General features: G+C 67.9%; 1 protein-coding gene across 1 annotated transcript; it reads right to left on the reverse strand.

The window, feature by feature from the left end:
* Positions 1-1,411: 1,411 nt before the first annotated feature.
* On the reverse strand, positions 1,412-12,418 carry STAT6 (signal transducer and activator of transcription 6; the record flags this gene model as incomplete). Its single annotated transcript, XM_032204894.1, has 18 exons — positions 12,386-12,418; positions 7,897-8,027; positions 6,833-6,971; positions 4,994-5,077; positions 4,773-4,911; positions 4,611-4,663; positions 4,297-4,445; positions 4,021-4,152; positions 3,730-3,918; positions 3,568-3,655; positions 3,299-3,421; positions 3,052-3,144; positions 2,683-2,889; positions 2,513-2,607; positions 2,264-2,400; positions 1,994-2,140; positions 1,751-1,820; positions 1,412-1,436 (listed from the first exon to the last, which is right to left on the reverse strand). Coding segments are annotated over exons 2-18 (1,986 nt in total), but the record flags the coding sequence as incomplete, so codon positions are not given.
* Between the last annotated feature and the right edge of the window lie 835 nt (positions 12,419-13,253).

The following is a 13,253-nucleotide window of genomic DNA, read 5'->3' on the forward strand; positions in this document are numbered from 1 at the left end:
CCGAGCTTGGCGGCGAGGCTGGGGGCACCCCCACGCGGGTCGGGGCCCCCCGCTGGCAGCGGCAAGGGCAGGCAGCGGCTCCGTGCTCCAAAGTGCAGCGTATACACAGGTTGGGGGGGGGCAGGGTGTCACCCGAAGTGCTGCCTCCCCCCGGAAAATTCCCTCCCCTCCCCTGCCAGAGTTTGCAAACCCGGCGCAAATCGTGTCAAGTCCAGGAGCCCAAACAAAGCTGGGTCGGGGCTCACAGTCCCACGGCCCCCGCAGCCCCCTCACGCGTGCCCCGGCCGGACGCTGTCGTCCCACCGGGACTCCCCCAGCCCCCAGCACGAAGCGTTGGGGCTGGGGTATCCGCTGCGCTGCACGGGGGGTGTGAAGGGGGGGCAGAGCGCGGGGCTGTCCAGGGACATCTCCTGTAGGAACTGGTCGAACTCCGAGCTGGGCGGCAGGTCCATGCTGGGCGCCATCCTGGGGGAGAGCGGGAGCAGCGTGACCCAGGGCAGCCCCCCCAGGCCCCCCTCAGCCCCCCGGTGCTTACCACCTTGGGGAGCTCTGCAGCGGCGCGTCCATCGGCGTGAACGGGGCCAGCTCGGGCATCTCCTCATCCCGCGGCTCCGGCGAGGGGCCTCCGGGCAGCAGCTGGGAGGCCTCCCCGGGCATGTACTGGTGGGTCATAAAGCTCCTGGGGGGCAAAAGGGGGAAAGGGGGCTGATGGAGGGGTCACCTCCCTCCCCCAGGGTGCTTGGCAGCCCCAGGATGCAGGAGAGAAGTGCTTGGTTTGGAGGCTGGAGCGCATCTCCTCATGGGCAACACCAGCTGGGCAGAGCACCCCCCATGTGCATGCCCTGGGACCAGGGGAACGGGGGGGCAGGGCAGGGTGCCCCCCTCCAGCCACACTCTTACATAGGGTTCCTGAAGGCAAGGTCTTGGCAGCGGGGCAGCGCAGGGTCCATGACCATGGACGATGAGAGCATCGGTGAGGTGCTGTGGGGAGGAGCAGGAGCATTTTGGGGAAGGGGAGGAGGAAACACAGCCCAGCCATGCCGGGGGGAGGTGGGGGGTCCAACGTGTCCCCACCCCAATTGTGGTACTGCTCCTACCTGGGGAAGGAGGACCCCATGCCCTCGGGGACCATCATGTTCATGTTGCTCTCACCCGCGGGGTAGCTGGACATGGGCTGGGAGCAGAAGGGAGCAGGGGGGCTGCGAGTGCAGATGGGGGGGGGGCAGCAGGTGAGGGCGTCCTCCAGGGCAGCCCCCTCCCCTCCCAGCACGTGCCCAGAGAGCTGCCCCTGCCCCTGGGCGGGCACTCACCAGATGGGGCTGAGCACCGACTGCAGGTTCTCGGGGCGCAGCTCTTGCTGCAGCACAGGCAGGCTGAACATCTGAGCCTGGGGGGGCTCGGGCCCCCCCCCTGCAGTGCTCTGGGGCTGCTGGTCCCTGTAGAGGCACACCGACCCCCTCAGCACAGGCAGGACTCCTGCACTGCAGGGTCCAGTCTACAAGGAGGCGTGTGTGCAAGCCAGCACTTGCTGGGGGCGCTGACATCAGGGTGGGATTCACGTGGAGCTGGGCTCTGCTGCGGCTCAAGCTCCCCGGGGGGGGATTCCTCGCTCATGAGCACCTCCCCATTTCCCCATTTCCCCCAGACAGAAACCCCCCTGGCCCAGCAGCGATGCTCAGGCTGGCTGCTATCACCTGCCCGTGCACACACCTCCATCGGGGCTCGCCGACAGCCTCCTGCACCCACCCACCTCTCGCTTTCCACCGTCATCTTGATGGCAGTGGAGACGTAGCCGCGGCCGTCCTTGCCCGTCTGCTCTTCTGCGGGGAGAGGAGAAGCAGCCGTGAGCCACCGCCCCGCGTGGGACGATGCAGCGCCAGCCTTGGCAGCAGGACCCTGCACCCAAATCCCTCTGCCCCTCTTGCAGCCCCCCCTGCTTCTCCCCACAGCCTTGCAGCCCCGAGGCCGGGGCCCCTCCGCTCCCCCCACTCACTGTTGTAGTGGCTGCCAAATGCCTGGTCCTTGGGGGTGTTGGGGTAAAGGTTGCGGAGCTGCCCCAGGTCCCGGATGCGGTCGCCGAGGGATCGGATGGACAGGTCCTTGGCGGAGAAGGGCTGGATGTTCTCCACCTGGCTGGAGCCTGCGGGTGACACGGCACGGGGCTCCACTGCCTGCCCCCCGGTAACGCCCAGTGTCCCCACGCCACGGTGACCTCGCTCTCCCCTCGGCGGTGCTGGCAGCAGCCCCCGTGCCCCCGTCTCACCGTCCTTGCCCCGAATGACGTGAGCGATGGTGACGCCCCCGATCTCCGAGTCACTGAAGCGGAGCAGGAAGGTCCCGTCGGGCTCTGTGCTCAGGAGCTTGCAGACGTACTGCTTGCTGATGAAGCCGATGATAAGCCTGGAGGAAAGGGCAGACGGACAGCGTGCCAGTGCCAGGATAGGACCCAGCACTCCCTGCGTCTGGTCCTGGAGGAGCTGTGAACACCCCACTCGGCCTCTCCGGCACCCACCTGTCCGACCAGTAACTTTTGAGGCATCTTTTGGTGAGGTCGAGGACTCCGTCAAACCACTGCCAGAAGGTGAATCCCCGGCCGGGCAGGATCTCCTGGGGAATGAGAGGGGTGTGAGGCTCCCCAGGCCATGCTGGCCCCTGCCCACCCCGGCCAGCCCTCCCAGTAACCTTGTTGAACTGGGCCCAGGAGACACTGCGGCTCTGGAAGTCCTCCAGGCTGGCACTGTGGTCGTTGAAGATCTTCTGGGCCAGGAAGAAGTAGTGCTCCTTGAGAAGCCCCTTGGTGGTCTGCACCTCTGCCATGAACTTCAGGTTCAGGGTATCGCACATCTTCTCCCATGGCACCCGCTCGGCCACCACAAAGGGCACGCGGTCCTACAGCGGGGCCAGACAGCATCAGGACAGCATCGGGACAGCGCCCACTGCCCCAGCCCAGCCCTGGAGTCTCCTCGTCCTGGAGCCGGACCCAGCCCTGGCACCCCAGCAGGTCCTCCCTCACCCCAGCCCCTCCCCACAGCCCTCCCTCGCGGCACTCACGATCTCCGAGAAGGCGTTGTCCCACAGCACGGTGGCTTTGGCGTTGTTGTCCTGGTTCCCGTGGACAATGACCACGATGGGCAGAGACAGGACCTGGGCACGGGGCGCCCTCCCCTCAGCCCGGGCTCAGCCTCCCACAGCCCTGAGGCTGCCCCAGGGCCATCCCAGCCCAGACCAGGGCTGCGAGGGGTGGCAGGACCCGGGTGCCTGAGGGAGGCTCGGTGCTGCCAAGGAGAGGGGCCGGTACCTGGAGCTGCACAGTGAGGTTGCTGGGGCTCAGGGCCACGGTGGTGCTGAACAGGACGGCGCATTTCTCCTCTGTCACCGACTCAGACCCCTTCCGCTCGCAGCGCTTTATCTTCTTCAGCAGCTAGGGAGGGGAGAGCCAAGCGTCACCCCCAGGCAACCAACAGCCCTGAGACACCCCCCAAGCCCTCCTGGGGTCCTCCCAACATCTCAGCACAGCCCCGAGCCTGTCCCGGCGCCGCTGTACAGCCCCTGGCCAGCAGCACTCACCACGTTCTTGAAGTTGGCGCAGCAGGTCCCGCTGGTGGGGTTGGTCTCCAGGGCCACCACATTGTGCATGATCTCCCCTGTGCTCTCGCTGGGCAGAGGTGGGGGTCAGGGCAGCGCAGCGGGGGCGCAGCCCCCTCGCCCCCGCGCTGGCCGGCCGCTCACCTCAGGGTGTTGCCGTAGGCGCTGAGCGCCAGCTCCCGCGCCTGCTTCTCCGTCACCATGTCAGCCCGCACCATGTAGGGCTTGGTGGATGCCTTCAGCAGCTGGGGGCCCAGCAGGAACCGGACGCTCGCCTGGAACTTGGTCTGGGTCTTCAGCACCTGCGGGGGCTGTTTCTCTACCAGGAAGGAGCTGGGGGAACAAGGGGTGACAGCGGTGACGAGGGCAGCCAGCTCTGCCACCGGCCTCTGCAGATCCACCTTCTGCCCCCGCAGCGCCCGCCCTGTCCATTACCTCTTGACCAGGCTGGATAAAACCTCGTTGAAGCGCTCCAGGAGCCGGGGCAGCAGCTCGGGCCCCAGATCTGTGCTCGCTGCCATCACCTGCTGGTGCAGCTGGAAATAAACCTCGACCAGGCTCTCACACCTGTGAGGAAATTGTGGGGAAAGAGCACCCTGAGCCAAAACAGGGCCACAGCAATCCTGGAGCCCCTCAGGCCAGCAGGGTCCCCGTTCCCAGGGGAGAAGACGGGGCAGGAGGATTGCTGCGGGTCCCCCATTGCCACCCCACCTCTTCTGCAGCGGCGCTAGGTTCTCCTCGAACAGCGCCCCGTTTCCTGCCAGCTGCTGCTGCCTCTTCCAAATCTGGATCCTCTTCAGGACCTGCTGCTTGGCCACCTCCAGCTCTTTCGTGGCCTCCAGGATCAGGGTGGGCAGCTCCTGGGGGGCAGCACCAGCCACGGGGCTCTGCTTGGCACCATGCCCCCGGCAGAACCTGCAGTCCCGCACTGGCCCCGTGCCCCCCCCGAGCTGCTTCGTGCTCCTCAGCCCTGTCCCCCCCCCGGCAGGATTGCCGCCTTGCCCCGCTGCCCCAGCCCCACTCACGCTCTCCGGAGCTTTCGGTTCTGTCTTCAGCTGTGGGTTCAGCGGCAGAGAGGCTGGGGAGGACGGAGCGGGGCGGCCCCGTTAGCACAGGACTGCACCCGCACGGCGCTGCCGTTCTCCGCCGTGCCCCATGGTCGGATCCATCCCGCCCTGGCCCCTCACCTGCGGAGCCGTCCCGCAGCTGCGAGCCGCGCTCCCGCAGCGCCTGGATCTCGTGGACACGGTGCTGCAGCCGCTGCAGGCCCAGGCTGAACTTGAGCTCCTCCTGCCGCCGGTGGAAGCTGAGGGGCAGGTGGCGGTCCTGGGGTGAGGAGAGTGGGGTGAGCGGGGTGTGGGGACGGCCCGGCCATGGGTTGCCCCGGTGGGGGGCAGGAGCCACGCACCCTCTTAAGCACGGCGGCCTTCTCGCCCTCCAGGATCGCCTTCAGGACAGCCACCAGCCGCAGCGGGTCCCGCCGGTACGTGCTCTGGGGGGAGCAAGGCCCTGGGTGTTAGCAGGGCAGGACGCGCGCCCTGCCGCTCCCAGCCCATCCCGTTCACGTGTTTCGGGCCCCCAGCCCAACGCGATGGGCGCTGAGCCAGTCTCTGTGGTTTCACGGCCAGCCATGTGGAAGAGGCTGTGGCTGGCACGCTTTTGTGACATAACCAATTTCCAGCTTTACAACCAGTTTAAAACTTTAAAAAGTTAAAAATTTAAAAACTTTTCCAGTTTTAAACCGTGCATGAAAAATATGAAGCAACTTTAAATGAAACCCAAACCCCCATTCCTTATTTCTGCGAGCATCCCCTCAAGAGGCACCAGCCCTACACCTGGCGAAGACGTTCCCGGCCACCCCTGGCCCGGGTGAATCAGCGCTTTCCACCAAGCCCAGGGAGAGGAATTTCCCGGCTGGCTCCAGCTCCCCGCACCCTGCGCCAGCTCCTCCGGCCTTCGCACATTTCCCAAATTAGCTACTTCCCTAAACAGCAATGGCGAACCGCTGGACGGCGCGCTGGGCGGCTTCCCCTGCGGGCCGGGCGGCAGCTCCGCGGCACGCCCCTGGCCCCCTGCGCCCACCCGGCGGCCCCGCAGCAGCACCAGCCCTGCCAGCACTGGGGTTTAGGGGACCAAAGCCCTGGGTTTGGTGTCCCGAGACGCTGTGGCAGCCCAGAGCTGTACCCCCGCTGCGTCACAGCCCCATCCCGAAGCACCCCCCGGAGAGGGGCCGTTCCTGCCCCAGCTGCTTCCTCGGCCACGTTCGTCTTGAGCAAGAGCACCCAGCTCCCACCGCCCGCAGCCCATGCTCCCACCCAGCGCACTCCCACAACAAAGGGCTCGGAAGGGAAAAGGGCTTGCTGTTACGGGATGAGGAACAATGGGAGGAGGGAGGCTCTTCTTGAGTAACTTAAATTGGGAAAAAAAAAAAGAAAAAGAGCTGAAACATCTGCATATTTTCAAAAGCCAGCAGCAACATTGTTCATGAAAGTCACCCAGTTCCCCAGAAGTTATGACTAAAACTGACCCCTTCCCAAATGTTGTATATTACCAAAAAAGCAGGGTTTTCAACCGGGCTCTGGGCACGAGCACCGTTCAGCCCTTACTCTAAGAGCTCCACTGGCAGGAGAGAGAGTGGAAGGGTTAATCTGCAATCACAGAGGGAGGAAGAGAGACAGAGAGCAATTCACAGAGGTCTCAGTAAACAGAGAAAGAGCCCAGAAAAAGAAACCCAGTGTACACATGCACATGCGGCAGGAGGAAACACGGCACAAAACACCGCATGGAGGAAGGAGAAATCAAACGCTCGAGCAGAAAATGGGGAACATGTGGTGAGGAGGCTGCACGAGTGCCAACGTGCTCGGGGGGTCCCCGCAGGGGCAGCTCCTGGGCGCCAAGGGGCTGCAGGGATGTGCCCCACGAGTGGAAGCTGCGGCGGCTGGCGGGCAGGGGGGAACCGTGGCCATGAAGGGCCTGAGTGCTGTGACGAGCTGGGGGCTGGCCCCGGCACACGGATGAGCTCCCCCGTCCTGCCGAAGTGCCCGCAAAACCCCACCGCCGGCACCGAGTCCGCACAAGTCACCCAAGGCTCCAGCCTCAAGAGGGGACTGGCTCAGAGCATCAGCCCCTTCGGTGGTGTTTGATGCAGCAAACCCAAGGCATGACAACAACCCTGCCTCCCGTGGCTCCTAGCTGCCATCCCGGTGGGACACGGCCCTCAGGGCCCCACGCCCGGCCCCCCGCGCACCTCAATGTTGCTGACTTGCTGGAGGATCTGGCACTGCTGCCCATCGCTGCTGGCGGCACTGCGAAGCTTCTCCAGCATGGCCGAGAGCATCCCGCTGGCCACGCTGGTGCAGAAGGCGTCGGAGCCATTGATGAACTCCCTGGGGAGAAGGGGAGAAGGCCGGGTGGGCACGAAGCCTCTGCCCTCCCTGCGAGCACGCACTGGGGAGGAAGGGAACACCGGTGCTTCCGCTGTCCTGGCACGTCACCCAGCACCGGCTGGACTTCTGGGGGAAATTTGCCACCTTACAGCTGTGAGCGAGGCTGAACGGCACTCAGAGAGATCACGAGGTTCATCAGAGAGGACGTCACCTCCTGAAACCTCTCCCACACACACACCCAGCTGCCACCCACCCTCTGCTGTGCTCCCCCACCACGGGGCCTGGAGCAGCCCCTCACCCGCTGCTGCGGCGCAGTCCCATGTGGCCAAGCCCCCTTGTGTCAAATTTCCTGCCCTTTTGCAACCTGGTCATGGTGCTGTGCAGAGGAGAAACAGTTCCTGAGGCCACTCCTGGGGACGCCTGGGTGAGACCGTGACACTGCTAATTAACCCACTGCTATTTCCATGTTCTAGGCACAAAGCAGGGGTGCTGGCCAGGCTGTGCTTGTTATTGCCACTGCGAATGCAGCACTGAGTCAGTCCAGACCCTGCTAGGGCGCTGAGGGCACCAACAGACCCCGACCAGCCTCACCTGACATTGCACCCTCTGCCCAGGCCCAGGAGCTCCCCTCCCATCCAGATCGGGGCGCTCAGCCCCACCACGAGCTGCGCCACCAGCGCATCCATCTCTGGCCCCATCTCCTCTTGCTCCCGCACAGATGCACAGGGCGCCCTCACTTACCTCACCTGGGGCCGTGGACGGAGCCCGGCACCGGCACCCACACGTTCAGACACTGGCCAGGCCGGGACCCCCTTGGCTGGGGGCTCAGCCCTCCCTGCGGGCAGCTGGATGCTCCCCTGCCATATCCCGGGCACGTGGGAGCGGTGAGGGAGAGCAATGCCCCGTGGGGCAGCCGGGGACTCACCAGGGCTGGTTCTCCAGCCAGTCAGCCAGGAGGCAGCGCAGGCTGCGGGGAAACTCTGCGAAGAGGCTGCTGAACTCCTCCGGCGGCATGTGGGAGACGATGTTCCAGAGGGACATCTTGGGAACCGTTACCTGCAGGAAAATGGGAAATGAATGGGGAGAAGGGGGACACTGCGGGCACCCCACAACCCTGTCCTCCGCACGGCTGGGCTGGGCTATCCCCCGGTCCTGAAGGCTCCTTTGAGCACTGCTGCCCCGTCCCTCCGCCGTCTGAACCTGCTGCTTGGCACAGCCGGGGCTGTGCGGAGAGGAGGAGCAGGAAGCACCCATCCCTGATCATCCCTCTTGGGCAATCCTGGCAGGCTGGCAGCCCACTCGTGCCTCAGTTTCCTGCAATTCTGGGGAATCCCTGCTCTTCCTCCATGGGCACAGGGACGCATGGGGTGGCAGGCAGCACTACTGAGCTCGGCGCAGGAGAGATGGCAAAGCTGCCAGGAGCAAGAAGAGCGCGAAGCCCCAGCACCTGCTGAAACGGCTCTGCTGCGGTGCTTTCAGGAACAAGACACAGCCCTGACCCCCAGCCCTGCAGAAGCGAGGCGGCCAAGCTGCTCCCCAAAACCTCCCCAGCCACCCCCCCAGGGAAAACACCTTCCCAGGGCATGCCTCAGCCACCCCACAAACCGGTCTCCAGATTCCATGGAAAGCAAGGAGAGGGCTCGATGACAGGAGACAGGAAACACCACGGGGAAGACCGGGGGGCTCCCACCACCCCCAAGCTGGGCTTCGCAACCCCAACGGCGCCTCCCTGGCACAGACGCGCCCTGCGCCCTCCAGCAGCGCCTGAAGCCTGCGGACTTCACCCCGCCTCCGCAGCCCAGCCTCCCGGGCTGCTTCCCAAGATCCTGCTCCCGTCCTCCCCGCCACCCTCGCGTCCTCCATCCCACGGCCCCGCCGCCGAGCCCGCTCCCCTTGCCGGGCTGAGGAGCTGCTGCGTCACCCGGCCCAGACGCACCTCGCTCCCGGCTGCCCCTCACCCGGCCGGGGTGGAGGCCGGATCCTGCAGCAGGACGCGAGGCCGCGGCCCTCGGAGGACCGGGAGCCTGCGGGCCGCGGGCCAGGGCGTCTTGCCGGGGCCGAGAGCAAACAGCCGAGCGAGGGGGAGGCGTCACGTGCGCCCGCGGGCCGGCTGCTCTCCCCAGCGGGTCCTTTCCGCGCGGCAAGAGCCAAGGCGCAGGGAGGAGGTGGAGCCGCCGGAGACTCTGAGAAACCATGCGGAGGGAAGGGAGCCAACGTCACTAGGGCAACATTGCAGAGTGCAAAACAACCGTGGCCTGCTGCCGGCCGCCAAGCGAGGCCGCTCGCCCCCGCCTTCGATCCTGGGGCCACAACGCACTGGGGCCGGGCAAGGGGAGCCCCCGAGGTGCTCGAGCCCCCAGGATCCCACACCAATCGGAGGAGCAACCCTGTTGCGTGCCGTGCCTGGGTCTCCCAGCAGTGAATTTGCTCCTGACTCTGCTGGCACAAACCCACCCCGATGATTTACTGCGGGGATTGATGGATCCTGCAGGGATCAACGGCTGGGGAAATGTACCCAGCGCTCAGCAGGCAGCTCAGCCCCGCTCAGGGCACCTGCTGCAGCTGGGGCTGGGGCCTCTCCACTGCTTGCTCGGCCAGGAAAACCCACCAGCAGCTGCTGCTTCCCCTCGCCGCCCCCCACGGACCCCGCAAGGCAGGGACCAGGAGAGGTCGGAGCTGTTGGTGCGCAGGGAATGGAGGCAGGAGGAAAGAGCAGTCCCTCATCCTGTGATCCTCGGAGGCCCAGTCCCCGTCCCCCTCCCTCGTTAAAACCTGTATTTCTGCTTAGCGCCGGGAGGCAGCTGCTGGCTTGTACGCAGCAACCTGGAGCGTGAGCTGGGCATGCCTGAATTTGCTGCGAGGCTGCAGGAGGCACCGCGCTCCTCCTCGTCCCCACCAGCCCAGGGCCGGCTTGGAGGAGCTCGCGGCAGGGGACGGCCCCGTCCCCTCCTGGCGTCAATCGCTGCAGCTCCTTGAGCCCAGCCATGCGGCGCTTCCTTCCCGTCCTCGCTGCAGTTTCCATAACTCCGTGTTTTCCTCCTCAGCTCCTACTGCACAACAGCCTTTCCCTGCCAAGCCCGTGCTCCTGTAACAATACCCTGGCTGGGGCTGAGGTTTCCTTGAGAAGGGCCGGCGTGCCCAGCGCCCCGGTTTCCTGCACTTCGCGGTACCAGCTGGCGCTTGGTGGCCCACGTGGTGTTTGCCCTATCAACATATCTGCAGCGCCGAGAAGAGGAAGCACTGCGGCAGGCCCCAGGACGCAGACCCAGGCCTCAGGACGAGGCCACCCCTCCTGCGGGTCGGGGACGCTGCCTCGTCCCCTGGGCAAAGCAGCCACCGCCGCAGCTCCTAGCACCGGGCCAGCAGCCCTGCAACTCGCCCGGACGACAGGCGCAGCTCCCAGCTCCGCGGGCAACGTGCCCACGCCGCCGCAGATGCACAAATCCCCCTCTAGCAGGGCTCCGTGCCCCCAAAAAGGCAGAGGTTTGGAGGCAGCCCCGGACAGGGCCCCCTCCTGTGGGGCTGGGCCGTTTGCGTGCGGGGCTGGGAGCTGCTGCCTCGGAAAACCCCGCGGCCGCAAGGCGCCTCCGGCTCAATGGCGGGGCAGGATATGGCGCAGGGGGGCAGCTCCGCCCCGAGCCCCCTCTTCCTACCTCCCCACCCCGCTGGGCTTCGTCCTCGGTGGCGGCAGGGACGCGGTGCTAGGTCAGGCAGGACGGACCGTGGCACCGAAGGGGGATCGCTGACCTCCCCGCTCCCCAGCATGGGCTTTCTGCTCGCTCTGTGGGCAGTGGGAAGCCACGTCCACGTCCCAGAAGTGAGAGCAGCCAAGCATCCCACCACTGGCACCCGTCCACCGCTGGCACCTGATGAGAGCAGCACCCACCTCTTGGAGCCACCTCTTTGCTGTGTGAGGGGAAACGGGGCTGGGAGGGACCCTGCAAGGGACCCAGCTCCCCTCCACCCCCCGATCCCTCAGCACACGTCCCCCATGGGGCCAGGCCCTGCCAGGGGCCAACTGGGGACAGAGCTGGTGGCTGGCGGACACACGCAGTCCCCTGCCCTCTGCAAGGTGCAGCTGAGATTTCCCTGGGACTTTCTCAGGGACAGACGCTCAGATTTTCCAGTGCTTGAAGTTCAGGACACCTGGCTCTGCCACCAGCCTCCCTCCCACGTCCCCACGGGGGACGCAGCCTGCTGCTGTCACCGCCTTTGTCACGCCTCAGTTTCCCCGTGCTGCCAGGGAGGCAAACGCTGCCGGCGTTCGCTGTCCAAGGTGAGGATGCAGAACCTCGCAGCACGGATGGGACGCAGCGCAGAGGATGCTGCAGAGGCAATGGGGTGGCAAGGACCGGCCGGAGCCCTCTGCCCTCCCACAGCGAAAGCCCTCCTGGTTCAGAGAGAGAAGAGCAGGGCTTTCCCCAGCTGACCCGGCCCCGGTGTGACTCACAGCGTGGGGAATCCGGGCAGGATCAGGCCCTCAGCTCCCACCCCTGGGGACATGCCGCAGCCCGTGCCCCCGGAGGTCCCTGCCAGGCGCCCTGGGGCCGTGCTCGGGCGCTTTCGCTTTGCCCCACGCACCCTTCTCCCCCAGACGGGGTGCCAGCGGCCCGGTCCGTAGGCGCTGTTGGCAGCCGTCCACGTTGGACTTTGGGCCTGGCAGCCCCGCCAAGCATGGGCCGGGCTTCCAGCTGCCTTGGGGCTGCCAAACACCCGCAGGGACCCCGGTGCTGCTGCCCGGCCCCATCCCCGTCCCCTCCTGCAGGAGCAGCGGGCTGGGCTCCGGTGGGCTCACCCCGGGGGGGGGGGGCTCTGCAGGCTCCCGGTTCCCCGTCCTGCACCCCCCCGGAGCGGGCAGGCACCTGCAGCGCCCAGCAGCAGCCCCGGCCGCCTCTGCTGGCACCGGGGGCTGAAAACCCGCCGGGTTTTCCTGCGGGGAGCCCCGCTCCGGACGGTGCCGTCCCGCAGGCCCCGGGGTGGGCACCGGGAGCCCGCGGGGCTGCACGGCGTGCGGGCACCGGGGCAACCCCCGACAGCCCCGTTACCCCCCCCAGACCCCCCCCCAAAGGAACGCGGACTTACCGGAGGGCGCTGCCTCCCTGCCCCCGTTACCGGCCCGGGGAAGGCCCCGTTACCGGGCCGCGTCCCGCCGCCAGCCGCCGACTTCCCCCTTCCCCGGGCCCGGCCCCCGCCGCCTCCTTCCGGCCCGGGGCTTCCACGGCCCCGCTCCCGCCGCCAGCCCCGGGGGGGGGCCCCGAGCCGCGCTCGCCCCTTCCCGTTCGGGCCCGGCCCCGCCCGGTGCCCCCGGGCCCGCGGAGCCGGCGGCCCCCGCGGCCTCTCCCGGGGGTCTCCCCGGTGCCGCCCCACCCCCCAAGTCCCGTCCCGTCCCGTCCCCCCCCCCCCGGTGCCGTTACCTCGCGGAGCCGCCGCTCCGGGCCGGGCCGGGCCGGGCCGCGGGGCCCTCAGTCCATGGCGCTGCGGCTGCGGGCGCGGCCGGGCCGGGCTCCCGGGGCTGGCCCCGCTCCGGCGGAAAGCGCCGAGCGCCAGGAAGAGGGAGGAGACGCGCGGGGGTGCGCGGGGGGGCCCCGCCGGCCCCGGCCCCGGCTCCGCTCCCCCCCCGGTCCCCGCCGTCCTCCCCCCCGGGTCCCCACGTTCCCCCCCCGGTCCCCGCCGTTCCCCCCCACCCCTCCCGGTCCCGTTGCGTTGCCCCCCCCCCCCCTCCAAAAGGGCCGCCCCGCACCTGCCCCACATCGCGCTGCCCCCCCCAGCCTGCCCCATAGCGGGGCTCCGCCACCGTGCAGCCCCCCTGCACCCCACCCCCCCGTACCGGGAACCGGCAACCTGCCCCCCCCCCCCGAGCTGCGCACCCGTTCGGTGGCTGAACGCGCCCGGGGCCCGGCCCCGGTTTGCAGCCGTGTCCCGGAGCTTGAGGCCCGCGGCCGGGCCCGGGAGCTGCCCGGAGCTGTGAGCGAGGCCCGGGGGCTGTCCCCGCCCGGGGGGGTCCCGGTGCACCGGGGGCTGTTTGTGCCCCGTGGGCCGCTCGGTTCCTGCCCCCCCCCCCGGTGGGTGCGGAGCCGCCCCGGGGCCGCCAGGGGGCGCTGCCGCACCGGGGTCCCGCCGCAGGGCCCCGGTACCGGCCCCGGGAGGGGGACCGGGGGGGGACCTGGGGGGCTGCCCCCCCACTGCTGGGACGGGACCCCCCGGGACCCCCCGGGACACGCCGTGCTTCGGGTCCCCCGGGGAACCGAGCCCAAGGCCCAGCCGTGCCCCGGGCACCGGTGG

This window comes from Aythya fuligula, chromosome 29, assembly GCF_009819795.1.
Source record: "Aythya fuligula isolate bAytFul2 chromosome 29, bAytFul2.pri, whole genome shotgun sequence".
Taxonomy (NCBI): Eukaryota; Metazoa; Chordata; class Aves; order Anseriformes; family Anatidae; genus Aythya; species Aythya fuligula.